Source organism: Polyodon spathula, chromosome 7 (genome assembly GCF_017654505.1).
Source record: "Polyodon spathula isolate WHYD16114869_AA chromosome 7, ASM1765450v1, whole genome shotgun sequence".
Classification (NCBI taxonomy): Eukaryota; Metazoa; Chordata; class Actinopteri; order Acipenseriformes; family Polyodontidae; genus Polyodon; species Polyodon spathula.
The window spans coordinates 34,362,275-34,384,037 of NC_054540.1; the positions used below are offsets into that span (position 1 = coordinate 34,362,275).

Sequence of the window (21,763 nt, forward strand, 5' to 3'; positions counted from 1 at the left end):
ATGCATGCTTTCAGTAGTATTTAAAAGGTTTTTATTTTTTTGCTTCTTGCTTTTGAATAATAAAGTGCTCTCAATGCATTGATGACTGCAATCTAACCCTTGTATCCTTATAGCACAGCAAGGCAAGCTGTGATAAATTGACAGGTCGTAGATTTATTTTAATTTAAACTCTCTAATAACAAAGCATAACCTAGGTCAAGTTGCCAGATGGTACCAGTTTATTTCCTTCCTGTATAGTTATGAGTTTTCCTGCCAGTTGAATACTGGTAGTTTTATACATTATGCTTTGTATTAGTGAAAAACTGTACACCCTTGGCACTGATCACAGGTCTGATTCTCCAGCCATTCTCTAGTATTATTATTGCATCCATCCCAACTAAACTGATCTGATGTTTAGTACAGTAACTTAATTCCACATATTGCTGAAGACAAGTATATGACTGCCATCATTGCATTCATTCACTTGATTTAATAAGCTACAGACAGGCTCAAATATGTAGTTAAAACATTTGCAGTGACAGGACTGTTATTGTGATTTGCACCAGTGTTTAGGCTGCCCTTCCCCCGACCAGTTTGAATGGAAATGGCATAGATGTGCATTGATACTGTGTTAAACCCTTGTGTGAAAAAGTCTTAGAGCCTCATTTACTAAGTGGCGTTGCGGGAGCAGCATTGCGGGAGCAAAATTGAGATGACTGCGCAGGTATTTCGAAAATGTCACTCCCTATTTACTAACTAAAGGCCGTTGCACACTGTATCCGATCATGCATCCAATTTTAACGTGCGTCTAAAACCATTAGGCGCATTCCCTATTGCACTTTGCTCAGAGTCCGTAATTGTCGTACGACGGTGATGCGTCAATTTTGGAATCGAAACAAGTTTGATTTGATCCTATTTGATGTGAGTTAATTACACTGACCAATGAAAAACAACTGGAAAGACACGTGGATTCTTGCAGTTCCTGTTTTGTGTTCAACATGGCTCTAGAGAAGCTTATTCTCTGCGTAGCTAACCACGAAGAACTGTATAATGAAGCACATAAAAAATTCAAGGACACCGAAAAAAAAAAAAAAAAAAGAAAACATATGGCAGGATATTGACGTGGAGCTGGGCATGGAATTTCTGGCTCCACACACAGAGAGTAGAAGGTAACCTTTTGGAGGCGCGAATGTTTGAAGTATAGTTATATCAGTTTGTATTGCTATGACAAATGTATGCATTTGTGCAACAGAATTGCAGAACAGTTTACATTGTGACATTAGGGCTGTTTTCCCCATTAACCCGTTTATTATGTTGTCCAATTTGAGCTCTTGTATCAGCCTGTGATGCTCCCCCAGCTCTTTACACTAATTTAATATTGGGTGCATCCAATATCACCTTTTTGCACTTTTTGACTCCACAGGATAAGTAATACTCATATCTTCAGCATCTCTGCTGGAGCTGGTTGAAGATACCTCTGCCATTTTTTTTTTTCTGGTATGGTTTTAACGCATCCAATGTGCAATCAACTTGACCGACGAGTTTTTGGATCCAGTGCAATATTTTAATTAGCTACAGATTGTGGATGGCAACAGGTCTGAAGTTGAGCACGGTATTTATTCTGTTGACAATAGGTGAAGGAGTTAACTTACTGGTGGCGAATGGCTTAAAATTTTGAGAAAGCAATAAAAGAAAATATGTTGAAATAATATAGTTTCATTTTAAAATAATATTTTATTATCTACACGTCCTTCAACAATGTGAAGCCAACATGGTTTGTTTTGTACTGTATTGCATGTAGGATAGACTAAAAAAAAAGCCTGCTAGGTATTAATTTGATTTTACTACTGTACTGTTTAAGGCTTTTATGGAAAAATATTTAGTTAATTATAACTTAGTTCTGTTCCCTTAGTTCTGCCTAATTATTAAAAAAATATATTTTTATCAGTTAACGTAGAATCCTCCAGCCCAAAATAAAAGCAAAGAGGACCCCTGTGAGTACAGGAGCCACCTAGCACAAGAACATGAAGGCCTGCTCTTCTTCAGCAGGGAAGTCAATATATGGTAGCCTAGAAATCCAATAGCAATAATGATGATCCATCTTAACTAGCAGCCATTAGAGTCATCTTATCAATGTGTGGTTCACAGTGGTACTCGATAACAAATGTTAGTCAAATATTAGTTAAACCTGAATACTGAACTTGAATACTACAAAATCTCTCTCTCTCTCTCTCTCTCTCTCTCTGTTAATGAAGTGCCTTACTAGCCTGACCTTTTACCTCCCAAGACCCTGGCTAAAGCCCAGGCAGCAGTCAAACATTCTTATGTAAATGTAATCACCCCGGGGAGTGCCTGGCCAGTCCCAAGAGGAGGGGGCACACACTGTAAAATCAGCCTGCCCACACGTAGGCCTGGTTATGAACAGCAGAAAGAAGGCAACATCAATCACACTTGTGCCCCTCTTCAAAGGAGCAGTAAAAGGATGGGAAGACATTTTAACTTGAATTAGAACAAACAAACATGCAATAGGTTCCTGAAATTACCTACTTGATACAAGGATGCTATTCTTGAGGGGATGTGAGTCTTAACAAAACTAGGTCACACTATATTTACTTTATTTCATGTTAAAAACTTGCTCACCAGTGTACCAGGGCAGAGGTTGTGTGTGAAGTGGCAACCCCGCATATTGCAAGCGAGCATCTTAACCACAATGCAAAAGCCACACTTGTCTGCATTTATGGTTATAGAGCTTTTAACCTCATCTCACTGACAGAAGACAGAATCTGTAAATGTCATGCTTGAAAGGACTAAAGTGGTGACTAGTCAACCTATTCAACTATTCAACCCTGTCAAATCAGTAGTCGTTTTACACCTAGGACAAAGAACTTTCAAATTCATTGTCATTGTTTTAAAATCTGAGCTCAAAACATACAGTCTTACACTGTGGAACACTTGCACAGTATAAACCTTATAAAAGTTTACCACAGTATTTTTGCAGGTTTCTATGTTTTTCCCTTGGTTATACTATATGTTTACCATAGTTTACCCTGGTTTGTCATGTTAATATGCTTTACCATACCTCGCTATTCTTTACAATGCTTACCTGTGCTTTACCATGCTTTTAATGTGCTTTATTACACTTAGCTATGATTTTATTAATGTGAAACTTTGATAAGAGAAATATTGTTAATTATTATTATTTATTATTTTTTAAAACACTGGATAACAGATTTCAAAGTGATGAGGAATAGCCTACAGTTCTTGTAGGCCAATATAAGCAATTTCTAACCAAGGTCTATCTGCATTTTAATAGAGAAGTGTCAAATCATGTTTTTGAACCATTTTTGAAGGAATATCTTGAACCAAACAGCTACAATAGACAGATGGGAGAGTATCGTCAATTGTCTCCTATGAAACCCCTCAGGATGTAACCAAAAAAGCAATAAAACACAGTGAAACAATAAACCATGGCAACCCTATTGTGGCTTGCTCCTTGGGTCCTGACAATGAAGGGTGAGGGGGAGGGGGCAGCAAGCAAATAATAAATAAAAAAGGTGAGAAGGTGATCTGTTTGTCAAGGTTGTTAGCAGTCAGTCACCCTCCGTTGATAATGTTACTGACGGATAAAACATTGAACAGGCACTTTATTGCATTTCTTCAGTAATGGCATCAAATAGGAGTCTGAGCTGAATGTTATGAAGCGTGTCAGCGGGGGGGGGGGGGGGGGATATTCAGTTGTGCTTGCTAAAACTTAAAAGGTGTAGTAAGGGTTTTTTAAATCTATTTCTTACCCTCTATAAGAATTATGTCAGTTTTATCTGCTGATGTTGTCACTGTGCAGGTTCTGTTGAAATGTTGCAGGGGGGAGAAACACTAAAGAACAGGGGTAACCACAGTTGTCCTTTCATCTCCTGGTCTTTGTTCCAACACTCTTCTAAATTGTTTGATAGAACCAGACCCTGAATTTGTTAATTATATAATTTTATATGTTAAAACTGGAGTGGACACCCCTGCTATAGAGCAATTCTTTATCTTTCTTTCTTTCTTTCTTTCTGAAACAGCTAATACCACCTACCTCTGAAATCACCAGTGATGCCAGGGAGTGAGGATTCCTAATTAGGGTTATCTTGATAGAACTTGAGAAACAGTACTTTGGCTAATATCCTCTGAAACATGACTTACCTGGTAAACAAACCCTTATAACAGTTTCCAATAGTAAAAGCATAGCAAAGTGTAATAAACCATACTGAAAGTATTAAAGAATAGCAAGGTATGGTAAAACATATTTATAAATATGGCAAACAAGTATAACCATGTAAAAAGTAAAAATACTGTGGTGAAATTTTATAAGTGGCTGCTAATTCAAGACTGATTACTTGCTACAGTGGTTGGGGTTCACCAAAGGCAGGTTGTACTGTAATATCGATGGGTTCAAATGATTGGTTGGCAGGTGCTTCTGCATTAAAACGACACAAACATCGCTCAATAGTCTACGCAGGCAGATTTCAACACCCAAATAAGTGCCTTCCTCTCTGCCCTTGGTGGCCCTACACTCTGTTGACAGTGTTATGGCAGGTGCTTCTATTTCTTTTCAGTGAGTTAATGATAATTTACATTTAGAAGGCTTTCTACACCACTTAAATTCAGCTTGACATTCTTGATGCACATAAACAGTGATGTGTATTTAAACTGTGGAATAGACGCTTTTCTCTCATTTGCCCAAATAACTACGTGATGGCACCCACTGTAAAATCCACCGCTGACTGCCACCTCCAAATTAGGCTGCAAATAAAAACAAATGACCGCTCTAAGCCCACACAGTTGCAAGTGGAATGAATACACAGCGTTTCAATGTAAGCACATTTTATTTGTTGTGACATTGTTGCTTGTTAGTAGTAGTTATATGACAACATTGTGGCCCAGGACCTCATCCTACGGCCAGCGGGAGCAGCCCTCTTTTTTTAAACTAAGTGTCATTGAAAGGGGTTCTGTATTCTTTTTAAAGGCAGTGTCATTGAAAGGGGTTCGGTATTCTTTTTAAAGGCAGTGTCATTGAAAGGGGTTCGGTATTCTTTTTAAAGGCAGTGTCATTGAAAGGGGTTCGGTATTCTTTTTAAAGGCAGGAAAGGGGTTCGGTATTCTTTTTAAAGGCAGTGTCATTGAAAGGGGTTCGGTATTCTTTTTAAAGGCAGTGTCATTGAAAGGGGTTCGGTATTCTTTTTAAAGGCAGTGTCATTGAAAGGGGTTCGGTATTCTTTTTAAAGGCAGTGTCATTGAAAGGGGTTCGGTATTCTTTTTAAAGGCAGTGTCATTGAAAGGGGTTCGGTATTCGGTATTCTTTTTAAAGGCAGAGTCATTGAAAGGGGTTCGGTATTCTTTTTAAAGGCAGTGTCATTGAAAGGGGTTCGGTATTCTTTTTAAAGGCAGTGTCATTGAAAGGGGTTCGGTATTCTTTTTAAAGGCAGTGTCATTGAAAGGGGTTCGGTATTCTTTTTAAAGGCAGTGTCATTGAAAGGGGTTCGGTATTCTTTTTAAAGGCAGTGTCATTGAAAGGGGTTCGGTATTCTTTTTAAAGGCAGTGTCATTGAAAGGGGTTCGGTATTCTTTTTAAAGGCAGTGTCATTGAAAGGGGTTCGGTATTCTTTTTAAAGGCAGTCATTGAAAGGGGTTCGGTATTCTTTTTAAAGGCAGTGTCATTGAAAGGGGTTCGGTATTCTTTTTAAAGGCAGTGTCATTGAAAGGGGTTCGGTATTCTTTTTAAAGGCAGTGTCATTGAAAGGGGTTCGGTATTCTTTTTAAAGGCAGTGTCATTGAAAGGGGTTCGGTATTCTTTTTAAAGGCAGTGTCATTGAAAGGGGTTCGGTATTCTTTTTAAAGGCAGTGTCATTGAAAGGGGTTCGGTATTCTTTTTAAAGGCAGTCATTGAAAGGGGTCATTGAAAGGGGTTCGGTATTCTTTTTAAAGGCAGTGTCATTGAAAGGGGTTCGGTATTCTTTTTAAAGGCAGTGTCATTGAAAGGAGTTCGGTATTCTTTTTAAAGGCAGTGTCATTGAAAGGGGTTCGGTATTCTTTTTAAAGGCAGTGTCATTGAAAGGGGTTCGGTATTTTTGGTACCTGTGAGCTTGATTTTTCGGACACTCTCCTGCCCCCTGCTTTGCTAGCCGTCTGCAGGTTGATGGGGGATGTCTGCGGAGGATCTGGGCTCGCTGGCTTCTGTCCGTTACTGTGTGCAGTAACCATGGGGATAGGATTCTTTGCCGGCACCACTGAAATTGCTATGCTCTGGCTGGGTGGCTTGATGAGGGAAATGGGTTTGGTGTTCCCAACAGGACAACTTCTTACCGCAAGCTTCTGTGAAGACAAAACAGAGAGGGGGGTGCTTTTTATTAACATCTCATCTTGTGTCATATAAACACGTGCATGTATAAAACTATATATACACACACAAATTGACTGCAGCTTCTTTCAGCTAATGTGTAAAGAGAATGCACAATGTGTGAAGGCCTTGGAGCCTGTGATAAACATGGTTTAATGTCTCAATCTGAAGGCCATCACCATTTAGTTTTCTACTACAATGTAATCCTATGTTGTTTGTTTACTACTTTCTGCCATACTTTAACCTCCTCCGCCCTTCCAGTTTTTATGCTTTCCCTAAAGATAATCAGTTGCAAGCACAGTAGCTTCCCCTTAGCTTAGGGAGGCAAAACAGAAATAGACAATACTGGTGCTATTTTCCTATTTGTATGGATTGTACACCTTGGGGTGAGGCGGACAGTATGTATGAAACTCTGTGTTGAGTACATTCAAAAGGAAGAGGCACAACCTCTCCAATAGGTTTTCTTTTTTACTAAACTCTTCTGAGTAGACCTGGTTAGCGAACCCTGGCAGAACTGCCAACTGGACTACCTTTACACCAGTGCCCACAATGACACCCCATCACCAGCCCAGCCCTCCTACTCAACAGTGATGCTCGGCCCTACGAGATGGATGAGCAGACACAGGCAGAGAGCAGGCTGGAATAAGTATGCTAGTCACACCCGTGGCAGCTCTTTGAAGAACATGAGTTTGGAAGCTGTGATTAGTACAGCATGCTGCAGCACATTTCAGACTCCTAGAACACAGCGCTCTGCACAAATCAACATGTAACATGTGATGAATTCAGACAGTTACCTCATTGTGCTTCCTGCTCAGGTCTTTTAGATTTTTTTTTTAATTCATGTTTTTTAAATTGAAAATCTGTTTTTAATAAAAGATTAACTTTTGCAAATAACCTTAAAAAACACACCACACCTATTATTTCTGAGACCTTTTCTTGTGGTTTTTAAAGATTTTGTTTAAATGTGGAAAAAAAAAAAAATTCAATGCTCTTTTGTCATTTTTATACTGGTAATAGTTTGTTGAATCTATAAAATATATAGAGTAGCATGGAAGGGATTTATTTCCCTCAAACAAATTGTATTCATGTATAAAAATAACACTGTTTTATTTTCCCCATATTGTAAACAAATTGTTTACAAAATATGATACCACAGGAATAAAACAAATATATACTGTGCATAACTATTATTTAAAAATATATAATCTGGTCTCTCTCTTTCATTCTTATGATTACTATTTTGCTAATAAGCAACCCTGTTTCAAAGTTCACCATTTGTCAATTAATCAAACCATGCAATTATATTAGTGTCACACCAATGGAGAAAGTATGCTTTAAACACCCCTCTGCCTCCACTGCCCAACAGTACTCAACAGAAACCAGCAAATCACTGCAAAAACATGAACACAACCACACATAAAATCGAATCAATAAAACACTTTTCTTTTTAAAAAAAAAACACGGGGAAAAGACACAGGAGACCTGGCAGCAGTTCTAATTTAGTATGGTACCGTAGCTTTGCTAGGGGTTATAGTTATAGATTCATTTAGAGGCTAAAGAGAGGCTGCATATTTAGGCCTAAGCAAGAGGTGCAATCCACTTGGGCCCGCTGTCTGTTATGGGGAGCAGCAATGTACTGAACATTTAAGGGAATCTTTGTTGAATTCAGCAGCTCTACAGTAGCCTTCCACTTTCTGTATTCAGGTAAACTATAGATGGAATGGAGAGATTCACACATTCCCCCCAAAAATATGTATTTATGCTGCTTCATGGTTTGTTTTCATTTTGCATGAGTTTATTATTCAATGATAGGAGTTATTAATTAATTATAATTTATGTCACCAGCATAATTGACATTTGGCACTGCCTCTGTGAAGACTGAAAAAGGTGTGGGCGTATGCAGCGGTAATTTCTTCCTGCCTAAAACAGTGAGTTAAACAGCGGGGCACATTTTCTGTTAAATACTCAAGGGGGAATAAATTACTGGGGCACATCCCTAGGGGTAATTTCTATACTGGCCTCATTACAGAAATTTCACCTAGCTCAGGCTTGCTCAAAGGTCAAGCCTGAACTTCTTGAACATGCCAAATAGCCATGTGTGCTGAAAAAGTAATACATGATAATAAAAAGAGCACATGTTATTGGATAAAAAAAAAAGATCAAATTAAATATTATGGCAATTCAAAGTGTATTTCATTAACCTCTATCTATACTACAATATACTTATACTGTTAAACAGACAACACTAACAACATTCATTTTTAGATAAATGTTATCGACAGGGTAAAAACAGCCATGCACTGTCTTAGTAAAAATCAGCACTGGGCCAAAACTGTGGAGAAACTGTTTAGAACAGCCTACAGTTGTTAAATTTGCTAAGATTTAGTTAGAAATATGAGAACCCGATCATAAAAGGCCTTATTTACTACAGACTAATATGACTTGTGTGAGGTGTCTCTTATTGTTACCGCTAAAGCGTATTTGGAATTTCTGTTATAATTAAGGGCCATGCGGGGGTCATGTGATGATGTGCTGGTGAGAAAACGTATCCCCTCTGACTGTACCGATGTGTCCGGTACAATACCAGCTGTGTCACTGTGGTACCTGATCCTCACAGCTTGATAGCGTGAACCCACTTCTGAAATCTGCTCTGCCCTGACAATGACTGTGCTTTGTTGTGATATTAGAACCCCTCAAAAACATACAGATTTTAAAACAAACTCCATATTCTCTAAAATCTCATACAGTACTGCCAAACAAATAAATAATTTACTACATCGCAATCAAGGTAAATACAGCTATTACCTCGACAAACTAAACCCCCTCCGAAAAATAAACACGGATCAATTCTGAAAAATATAACACCTCATTCCTGCCTGTAGCTGTATTTTTTATAATGTGTAGCTTTTATAGTTTAAAAACCAAAACAACTACCTTAGATTTGATACCTTAAATTTTGATAGACCCCATGTTAGATATTATCACTAATAATTAAGAGACACCCTACACGCAACATTTTTGAAATCACACAAAGGCGGTACTGCTATTAAATATACAAAGTGTTTGTTATTTTTGGAGCTGTAGAGCTCTGCTGTATCTTCTCTACACAGATCACACCTATACACAAAGGATTCGATGCACTTGAATTAGGACGAATGTTTGATTTTTCATATGCGATTTAGAATTTAGTTTTTGAGGGCATGGATTCTCACATATTTCCAAAGCATGCCGCAGCAATAACACAACCAAACATCAGGGGATCAACGTGGAAAGGCCCCGCAGCTCAACACTTCACCAGGAGCCCCAAACAGGCAATACTGTTTCACATTCTGTGTAAAAGATCATTATTGAAATTCCCACAACAAAGGGAGGGGGGGGTCTTGACATAAAATAAATTAGTGTTAATTTTCTTCCCTGTCTAAATATTCTTTTGGCCTCTCGTTCAGTTTAGCAGCGCACGTTGCTGAATGTTGTGTTTTGGCTGAATGAAAGCAATCGATATTGATTGGAAGGCTTTTGATAGTCAGGGTTATTGCTGTGTCGCATATGAATCTTTTGTTTGTGCGCTCAGACATTCATTTTTCAATCACTATTGATTCCTTCCCCTGAGACAGAACAGGCTAGAAGGTGCAATATTTGTTATATCATTTTTTCTTCACGGAGAAGGCTGCGACGTGAAGGTTTGAAACAATATCAGCACATGATATTTAGTCCAAGGAACCAGCCTCTGAATATGATATTTAGTCCAAGGAACCAGCCTCTGAATATATTCAGAATCTGGAAATGCTTGTCCTGCTGGTCTTGTTACTCATGTCTACAATACTTTGACACCGTAGTTACAGAACATTGATATACTGGTGGCATTCATTGGATCCCAGTTATTCATACTACATATGTTGACAAGAGAGAACAGGTGGCTCATATTATTGAATATTCTCTGCATGACCAACCTTTCCAAAAACAAGGAGTTTTTTTTTTTTTTTTGATGGTATAAATTCACTATATCACATATGTGTTGTGATTCATTCTATGTGAATTATCGCCTCCAACCAACGTATTCATAAACTGTTTTAAGGAAAGACTTGTTAGGGACTGTATTTACCAAATCAAGTTAGCAGTTTACAAAACATTTTTCAACCTTTTTCAAGGAGCTGTCTTACCAAAGAGAATGTTCACTGACAGTTAAAAAAAGGTTTATTGTAATTTCTGTTTTTCTTATTCACATGTTGTATCAAAGGATATTGCATGGTTCTGTATGTGCTATTAACCACACGAAACTGATATAACTAACCTGAACTAGGTGATTACTGAAAGTATATAATACACTTGGATATTGCTTCACAAGCAATCATTATACCACAGACAATAAGAAGATTGTTAATTGTTTTCCTCTCTCATTTGTGCAACACCCCTGGAGGTCCGGGATATTCTTTCTAACTTTTCTTTATAAATCTTTTACCTGTTTTTATTTTTTTCAAAGCCTCTAGCGAGAAAGGATATTTCCTGAGGGGTTTAAACCTGACATTAAACTTCTCAACCTTTTTTCTTTCAACTCCTTCGAGGATGACAGTGATTGTTCACAAAATGCTGAAACCACTGCGAGCATGAGAAAATTCACTTGGATTCGAAGTGCGCTGTGTCCTTGTTGTTATGGTGATAGGTTCAAATTACTGCAGCTGGGAGGAGGATCTCTCTGCTTTTTTCATGTTGTAACAATTGCAATTGCTGCCAGACCTATTATTTTGAACCACTTAGCAGCAGAGTAGAATAAAAGCGGAAAAGCGGAGTGCATCAGGAAAGGTACAGCAATTGTCTTCAAGCAGGAAAACCGACGTAACAGTCAGGTTCTGTCTGTGCCTCCATGTGCACCACACAAGAAGTGCACTTTTCTGGTCATCCTCCATCTTATATAGGTATCCATTGCAATGCCTGAAAAGCAACGCAGCAGAGTTTGACATATATTTTTATTTTGCAAACATGCAAGTTCTGTTGCCTCTGCTGCACAGGTAGCTGCTCCACCTTTGAACTCCAAGATCGATACTATATGCAGGACTGGCGTCAGCACCAAGCGCCCGGGACCCTGATGCCAGAGGGGGGGGTGTCCACACACATACAGAAATAAAATTGCAAATATGATTAATAATTATATTACTTCTGTGCCAGCTATCCTAGCCTTTAGGGATAGAAACATTTAGTTTTCACTAAACTACACTAAACTGTATGCGTGCAGTGCAGTGAAATTCAGACCTCCCCTTTTCTTTTCCTGCTTGCGTTCTGTTCCCTTAGTCCCACCTCTTCTCACTCCCTATTGGCTTCCATCCTCCCCAGTTCTTTGTAAAGCAGAAATGTGCCAATTAAAGACATTCTATAATTGGCACATTTCCGTCTGACTATCCACTAACAATCAAGACTTTCATTTGATAAGCGCATTGTCGAGCCTCAATATCATAACGTATATTATTATCATAAGCCTAAATGCCTATTATAATTATGCAATTTTAAACCATCAAAAATAAAACCCGCCGAACCTCTGGAACCTCCCAATAAAACGAAACACAAATCTGGATGTCAAAAACGGAAGGACAAGATCACAAAAAAAAGTCGTCAAATTTTCTATGTAAATTTTAAAATGATCTGTTTCATGTTAATTGTGTACTAAGTAGGCTACAGTAAAAAAAAAAAAAAAAAAAAAAAAAAAAAAAGAAAATGCGCTGAAATCATTTAATTTTAATTTAAAATAATATTTTACTATTTTCACACTGTACAGTAATGTGTGCAATTCAGCAGCGTGATTTATTTTGTGTTACCAGTAGGCTAAAGTAAAAAGTAAATGTGCTGCAGGTATTCATTTGATTTTACTATTGTATTTGTTACAAAATTATTATTATTTGTTTTTTAAATCAGACAACTCATGTCTCCAGACATGTCTGGTTTAGCAAAGAACTACAGTACTGATTATGAACACCTTTTTGATAGAAAAATATTTTGGATTTGGGGGTGGGGGGCCCACTGGAGGTCCATTGCCCAGGGCCCACAAAAACCTGCCACCGGCCCTGTGTTTGTGTCTGCCAGACCCACTTACTGTATAGACAAGTGTGAAAGATTATATCTCTCGTTTAAGGGAGCTGTAATATGTTACATTTTGACTTTGCACTAAAATCCCTACTACACAATGTTCTGGCACGGAAAACTACTTTTAACAGTCTGATGACTGCCTGCCTAAATCTTTACAATTAATCAATTTAAATGCTAATTATTTCATTAAAATGTTATGGTTTGTTCTACCGAGGCATTTGTATGCAGTTTAAAAAAAAAAATAGCATATCACTGGCTGTGCAAAGTACATACAGTAGGGGGGGTTAATAGATAGGAGGGTAAATAAACATACATGCTGGGGCCCGTTACTGATTTTCTGTCAAGAAATGTTACAAATATGTTAATAAACAGCACAGTATTGCATCCATCAGTTAAGTGTACCACAATCCTGTTCAATTTTTCACTGAAATATAATCTTTTCTATTCCATAGTTTAGCCTTCTGTGTGTCACCAGAAAGCACTCTGTTGGCTTGCCAGTTTGTTTACATTAACTAAGGCAGTTTTAGCTGCAGGCACACATTTCTGTGAACTAAACAGCCAACCTCCTGCTACTACCTGAGACAGTAGGGGTTATGATAAAAGCTTTGTTTTAGCTCAAGTAACCAAAATACACACACATACACATACACATACACATATATACAGCTCCTAAAAAAATTAGGAGACCACTGCAAATTTTTCTTAAATCATCATCTCTACATGTATGGCAGCCATTCCACTCCAGTGTCTGTTGAATTCAAACACAGGCACACCTCATTCTACTGAATGAGGTACTGATTAGGGGATCACCTGAACCAAATCTTATTTAACGAGGAAAAGTATAAAAACCACTCCTGTGGTCATCACTGTCCTATCCTATCTTGCAATAGGACCAGCTGGATGGCAAAACAGTGCTAGTAGTACCTCAAAAGTAATTGGAATCAAAAAATAATTATTGACCATGCCCAAAAAGTTGAAAAGGAAAGTTTTGAGTGAGGAAAAGAAGGGTTCAATTCTGGCTTTACTGGCAGAGGGATACAGTGAGCGTTGGGTTGCTTCCATCCTTAAAATTTCAAAGACGGCAGTTCATAAGAACAAGGTCAAGTAGCACACATTGGGGACAACAAAGCTACACACCGGCAGAGGGCGAAAACGACTCTCCACTGACCGGGATGACCGCCAACTCATTCGAACGTCACTCAGCAACCGTAGGATGACATCAAGTGACCTACAAAAAGAATGGCAAACGGCAGCTGAGGTGAAATGCACTATGAGGACGGTTCGAAACAGGCTCCTAGGGGCAGGGCTGAAGTCATGCAAAGATAGAAAAAAGCCCTTCATCAATGAGAAGCAAAGAAGAGCCAGGCTGAGGTTTGCAAAAGACCATAAGGATTGGACCTTAGAGGACTGGAGTAAGGTCATCTTCTCTGATGAGTCCAATTTTCAGCTTTGCCCAACATCTGGTCGTCTAATGGTTAGACGGAGACCTGGAGAGGCCTACAAGCCACAGTGTCTCGCACCCACTGTGAAATGTGGTGGAGGATGGGTGATGATCTGGGGGTGCTTCAGCAAGGCTGGAATCGGGCAGATTTGTCTTTGTGAAGGACGCATGAATCAACCCAAGTACAAGGTTGTCCTGGAAGAAAACTTGCTTCCTTCTGCTCTGACAATGTTCCCCAACTCTGAGGATTGGTTTTTCCAGCAGGACAATGCTCCATGCCACACAGCCTAGGTCAATCAAGGTGTGGATGGAGGACCACCAGATCAAGACCCTGTCATGGCCAGCCCAATCTCCAGACCTGAACCCCATTGAAAACCTCTGGAATGTGATCAAGAGGAAGATGGATGGTCACAAGCCATCAAACAAAGACGAGCTGCTTGAATTTTTGCGCCAGGAGTGGCATAAAGTCACCCAGCATCAATGTGAAAGACTGGAGGAGAGCATGCCAAGACGCATGAAAGCTGTGATTGAAAATCAGGGTTATTCCATCAAATACTGATGTATCAACTCTTCCTAAGTTAAAACATTAGTATTGTGTTGTTTAAAAATGAATATGAACTTATTTTCTTTGCATTATTCGAGGTCTGACAACACTGCATCTTTTTTGTTATTTTGACCAGTTGTCATTTTCTGCAAATAAATGCTCTAAATGACAATATTTTTATTTGGAATTTGGGAGAAATGTTGTCAGTAGTTTATAGAATAAAACAAAAATGTTCATTTTACCCAAACACATACCTATAAATAGTAAAACCAGAGAAACTGATAATTTTGCAGTGGTCTCTTAATTTTTTCCAGAGCTGTGTGTGTGTGTGTGTGTGTGTGTGTGTGTGTGTGTGTGTGTGTGTGTGTGTGTGTGTATATATATATATATATATATATATATATTATATATAATATATATATTTTATATATATAATAATATATAAATATATAAATTTTAAATTTTTTCTAGCAAAAAAAGAAATCAGAAAAAAAAAGTGGTAGCTAATGGTAAATGATTAATTCATTATAACAATCAATTGTCTAGTATTGCTGGTTACAGTATTCAGGAAGAATGTGTCGAGGTTTCATGTAGAAACATGATTGAATGGGAATACTTCAGAGCAATGAACTGAATGATTGTCAACAGCATACCCATGGAAAGGAAAGGTAGGAACTCATTACAGGGGCAGTGCAAGCTATTTACAATGTGTCTGACTTGAGACAAACTGACTTGGCCTCCTTCCAACCAAATCTTTCTTAATCTTCACACTGCCCAGATTTCATCCACACCATATGATATCATTAAAACTTCTGTCCATGGGAGGAGGAGGTCTTTTTGCAAACCTGTAAATGATTTTTCTTGCACCTCGTGTTGCAAATCTGACACACCGGGCTTGGTATTAAACACATTTAAGCACTGAAACTAGGAGGATGTTCCACAGTTAAGTTTTCTCATAGCCAAGCTAGGACATGTGCATCTATTTTCATTTAGGAAACACATGCCATAGATTATTTATTAAAGCTTAGACTAGACAACATTACTACATTATACATTTTATACTACATTCTTTGGCCTGTCAAGGTACCCCTGCCTATAAACAAACCTGCAGATAAGTGGAGAGGCTGACCGCAGGGAAGCCATGGGCAGGGGGGCAGGATAGCTGCCCTCCCCCGTTAGACAAAGCCAAGAAGCAGGTGAAGACTGGGGAGGAGGTGAACTCTGGCGCACAGCGAGGACGTAATGGATTGAGATGAGAAGTTTACCAGATGTTTACGTGATTTGAAGGTTAAATTGAGTTTCCTGCCTGAACCACCACTTTGCTTAATAAAATAGCTGGACAATAAACTTGCAGATTCAGATACTCTGCATTACTTGTGTTAATGGATGTCCTTACTACTTATCATAATATTCAAAGGCTATTTCTATTACAAGAACAATATTCTCTAGGTAAATGTAAATATGTAGCTGTGAGATAAGTACCGTATGTACGCAAAGATGGACTAATAGGTGCCTTCATATATCTACGGATTATGATTAATAACTTTAAAAGAAAGTCTTTAGCAAATTCCATCACAATTGGATAAGCAGTTCTTTACAGAAGTATGGAGAGACAGAGAGAATTAAAAAACAGCAAACAGCTCTATATCCAAGGAGAATCAGGCTCCAACAGAAAAAAGTAATCGATAAAATTAAAATTCACTATTTTACGAACTAGCTACAACATTTCTGTTTCTGCCTTCTTCAGATAGCATGGTAGAAATACAAAACAGCATCTACCTGGCTATTTCTACCATGCTATCTGAAGAAGGTGGAAGGCAAAACGTTGCTAATTATCGTAAAACTTCAATTAAACGCCTCTGGTGTTTATTTACAATATTTACCGGCAGACCCGGTCGGCGCATATTGGAGAAAATTTTTATTTATTTTTTGTTCCTGGGGTAAGTGTTATTTCCTAATTGCTTATGCCTCAAAAGTATAGAAAATGGCTATTATTCCCCACAAACTTTGCTTTTGTGACCAGGACAGGTAAATTTCAAAATATCACTATTTCCAATGAGAAAACGGGCGAATTTGTGTCTTTTCGTTCACATAAAGTCAGAAAAAAACAACATATGAATCCAAATTAACATGTATTTATACTAAAGTAATACAAAAATGACTACAAAAGATTTAGAAGTGAGTAGTTTTTCGAGATTTACGATTATACTGTAAATTTACTCTCTGTCTCTCTCTCTCTCTCTCTCTCTCTCTCTCTCTCTCTCTGTACCACACACTGGTTTAAATAGTCTGGTGCCCCTAAAGATATGCAAATCTGTGTTCCAAACAGCGCTGTGTTTCGTCTGTAGCTCAAAGCGTGATTAGAGTACACTTAACGTCTGCCTCAATAAGGTCACGACACAACTGGTGAAAAAAAAAACAACTGACAAACAAAGAATGGTGAGCTGTAATAAATGCAAACTAGCACTGAAGAGCTTTTGATGATTACTGTGTAGCTGATAGCGTTCAAAGGCTAATACTATTACCAGAACAACGGTTTCTTTCTTCTGTATTAGTCGTTTGTTTTGATAAAATACCAGACTGTCAAAAAAAGCCAATGCTCGCTTTTTTTCACACACGCTGACATTTAATGAAATTAATACCCAACAAGGAAACATATCCATTGGTGTATAGCTCTGGGTGTAATCAGTGCCAGGGGTAACATCGCTTTTCATCCACACAGACATTGCTGCTGGGATTGTGTGTGTGTCTGTGACCCAGCATTTCATGTCTTTCTCCCCTAGGGGCCTGATTCTGAATCCAGGGGAGTCTCATGTTAAAAGTCGAGCCCCGACTGGAGCCTTACGATGGACTGTACGCCTCACTTGAATGGCAGGTCAGGATAGAGGTGCGCCTTTTATCTCTTGCAGAGCTGTGAGGGAAAGCTGTCATGGTGCCTGCCTGCAGTCTTCCTGAAGCCCTGTGCTGGTGTGAACATGAGGGCTAAAAGGGATTGTAGCGAACAAATACATTCCATATATATTACCTTTTACATTTCCACTATTTACTGATGTCTCAAATGTGCAGTTATGAAAGAAACACACGTTTAGCAGGTTAAGGAAGACCAAGGAAGTGCCGCACTATTTGAAAGTATGGTTTGCAAACAGAAATTTCTTATTCTAGTACAATAGCAGATATCATGTTTACAAAAGTATTTTAAACCTACACATCTGAGACATATACAGTGCCTATAAAGTCTACACTCCCTTTCAAAATTTTCACCTTTTGTTGCCTTACAGTCTGGAAATGCATTAAAATAGTTTTTTTTTTCATTTATCTACACCTTCTACCCCACAACTTCCAAATGAAAAAAATATTCTAGAAATGTGTAGAATATTAATTAAAAATAAAAACCGGAACAGCTGGTTGGATAAGTGTCCATCCCCTTATAATAACAATCCTAAATTAGCTCAGGTGTAACCAATCATCTTCAAAATCACACACCAAGTTAAGTAGCCTCCACCTGTGTTAAATTGTAGTGATTCACGTGATTTCAGGATAAATTCAGCAGTTCCTGTAGGTTCCCTCTCATGAGCACCAAGGCGCTTTCAAAAGAACTCCAGGACAAAGCTGTTGAAAAACATAGATCAGGGATCACAGATAACATAAAACAATATCAAAGGCCTTGAATATTCCTTGGAGCACGGTCAAGACAATTATTAAGAAGTGGAAGGTGTATGGCACCACAAAGACCCTATCTAGATCAGGCCGTCCCTCCAAACTGGATGACCGAGTAAGAAGGAGACTGATCAGAGAGGCTACTAAGAGGCCAACGGCAACTTTGCAAGAGCTACAGGCTTTTATGGCCAAGAATGGTCAAAGTGTGCATGTGACAACAATATCCCAAGCACTCCACAAATCTGGCATGTATGGTAGGATGGCATGAAGGAAGCCATTACTCAAGAAAGCCCACCTTGAATCCCGTTTTAAGTATGCAAAAAAACACTCAGGAGATTCTGTAGCCATGTGGCAAAAAGTTTTGTGGTCTGACTAAACTAAAATGGAACTTTTTGGCCTAAATGCAAAGCATTATGTTTGGCGCAAACCCAACACAGCGCATCACCTAAAGAACACCATCCCTACTGTGAAGCATGGTGGAAGCATCATGTTATGGGGATGTTTCTCATCGGCAGGGACTTGTCAGGATAGAAGGGAAAATGAGGAAAACCTGCTTCCCTCTGTAAGAAAGCTAAAACTGGGACGGAAGTTCACCTTTCAGCATGACAACAACCCAAAGCATACAGCCAAAGCTACACTGCAGTGGCTAAGGAACAAAAAGGTAAATGTCCTTGAATGGCCCAGTCAGAGCCCTGACCTAAATCCAAATGAAATTCTGTGGCATGACTTGAAGATTGCTGTCCGTCAGTGCTTTCCAATGAACTTGACTTGAACATGAAACTGAGGCACTGACACAACAAAATGTGAAAAAATGATTAAAGGGGTGTAGACTTTCTATAGGCACTGTATCATGAATGGCAATGCACAGCAGGTATGATTTATGGATGTGTTTTATAAGCGTAAATGTGATTCTACAAAGTGTTGTGTTCCACACACCTATTTAGCAGCTGAAGAGGAAAATGCTATTAAACCCAAAACACGCAAAAGACAAATTAAAGCATCTCGTCCACAATGATTTCTGAAGAGTGTTTTGAAGTACAAGGTTGAGGAAAGGCTATAAAGGCTCTGTCACTCACACGCAGAAGCAGAAGAAATGGAGGAAGAACTCAGGTCTTGTTAGGGCTTTAATGGTGAATGTCGTTTCATGTAACAGCAGGGTATTCTGGCAGGCAGTGGAGACTGATAGTTTTGTGTGCTGATTGCATGATTACACACTGTCGCTGAGTGGGAAAAACAGCTTTCAAAGAGCTGGGAGCAAAAACCGACAAACTCAATACACGTCAACCCTTTACACATCGCGGAGCCGTACACAGGCCCAGAACAGATCCAGTCAGAACCGCAGAGCGATCCAATAATATAGGAAGAACGTATCCCAACTACACACTGTGAAAGCACTTCATGAACCGGGCATTCAACAGCAGCACTAAGTACCAGTGTAATACAAGGCTTCATGTGCTGTTGTCATTTTTCATTTCATTAACTTTGCTCTAACCCTAATCCTAGCTGCAACCCTTATATAAAACATTAGTGGGGCACAGTTAATATGATGCTGTACTGATGTAATGACTCTATAATCCCACTTGGTTAATCCTGATTTATTATGACAAATTATTCTGTATGGCTGTCTGAGTATGTTTAAGTTAACACAGCTGCATTTATGACAATGTTAATAACAATAATAATAATAATAATAATAATAATTGTTATTATTATTATTAACTTCAAGTATGTTAGTGACTGCTGTAAGGATACATCATGACTTGTTTAATTTAGTAAGGTTTTGACTACACACACACACACACACACACACACACACTAATTGACGTTATATTGACTCTTTCATGAACATCATGAAAAAGATCACCAGGTTAAACTGTACATACACAGTAGTTACATGTAGAACTGACAGGAGTACGGACAGAAAAACAGCTGGACACATTCCCTCATGTTTTCCTGGTTTCCGATATGCTCGATAACTCCTAATGTTGTAACCAAGTTTGATCCCAATTGGATAAGCGCTTCTCTATTAATCTGTAAAAGTGTGATGCACATACTCCACTATGTCAGTGGTGGCTGGTAGCCAAAAGAAACGGGGAGGCAGAAAAAAAGGCAGGGGGCTGCAGCAGCAGAATCTTATTATTGTATTCTGACCGACAACACTTTCATATCTTCTTAACCTTTTGCCCCATTTTGGGGGTTTACCTCCACTAGCCAGCAGAGAAAAGAAAACAGTAGCCCGTCATAGTTTATTCTAATAAACTGTTAAACACGGCCAGCGTATGTTTAAAAATACACTGCGTACAACATTAATATAGCATTTTTATTTCAAAACGGGGTGCGATTTGACAAATTTTCAGTGGAGGGGATACAATACACAAACTAAATAACAATAAGAAAGCCTCTAGTAAAGATACATCTCGTTGATACACCACTCATTTGTCAATATCTGCCAATATCTGCCATCTGCCATGTAGATGTTACTGTCGTTTGACAATTATTATTATTATTATTATTATTATTATTATTATTATTATTATTATTATTATTATTATTATTATTATCAATAACTAAAAGGCAATAACAATGTACGCTTATAATGTTACAAGCAGCATTTGCCAAACTAAAATCACAGTGGCGGTGTTCTATATGTACATACACAGAACTGCCATATTATATGAAAAATGTTGAATATCATCGGTATAAATGACATTTTTCCAGCAGAAAGACTTTGTTAGTACAACTTCTATTTTCCTTGCTGTGGATGAAAACTGAAAGAGCAGACAGAGCCTGTGATACAAAAAACTGAGCCAGGGAGGTGCCCCCGTCAAATCACACCCTGTTAACCTACTTTGCAGAAAATATTTTCCAAATAAAGTTAAGGCAGAAAAAAGGCAGACCGCATCCCATCGATCGTTCTCTACCGAGTGGCGGCTGGTGACTTCTAAGTCACAAGAGGCACAACTACAAACCTGTTGTTTCATCTAATCAATCGGCAATGCAAAAAAAAAATGGGCTTTATTAATTTCTTTATTGATTACTTCTAGCACAGTAAAGGAAATGGATGAAATCAGATCATTCTGCATGGTTTTTCACATCCTAGTAACTCATCATATTGAGCAATTATTTCTGTAAGTTCCCTGTGTCGTGCCAAATTTTGCATTACCGAAATCTTTAAACCGTATGAGCATAGAAAGCCTACAGCAGTGCTTCACTAGGGGGTGGGAGGGTTTGAGTTGCTCATCCAATTAAAACCTGTGCTCAGGTCACATGATCTGCTACTGCTAATGCTGCAGTTAATAACAGATACGAATATATAACAGAGACTTTCCTCATCTCACAAGCCAGAACTGCTGTTAATTTACACTGAACAAAAATATAAACACAACATGCAACAATTTCAAAGATTTTACTGAGTTACAGTTCATATAAGGAAATCAGTTAATTGAAATAAATTCATTAGGCCCTAATCTATGGATTGCACATGACTGGGAATACAGATATGCATCTGTTGGTCCCAGATACCTTAAAAAAAAAAAGGTAGGGGTGTGGATCAGAAAACCAGTCAGTATCTGGTGTGACCACTATTTGCCTTATGCAGCGCGACACATCTCCTTTGCATAGAGTTGATCAGGCTGTTGATTGTGGCTTGTGGAATGTTGTCCCACTCCTTTTCAATGGCTGTGCAAAGTTG

At 38.5% G+C, this 21,763-nt stretch overlaps 1 protein-coding gene across 3 annotated transcripts in view; it reads right to left on the minus strand.

The window, feature by feature from the left end:
- The window catches only part of LOC121318573 (PHD finger protein 21B-like), a 110,246-nt gene that overhangs the window by 32,044 nt on the left and 56,439 nt on the right, over nt 1-21,763 (minus strand). For all 3 annotated transcript variants that reach the window (XM_041255391.1, XM_041255392.1, XM_041255390.1), the window contains one exon: nt 6,094-6,330. In XM_041255391.1, coding sequence (XP_041111325.1) covers nt 6,094-6,330 — 237 coding nt within the window. The remainder of the gene's footprint in view (nt 1-6,093; nt 6,331-21,763) is intronic.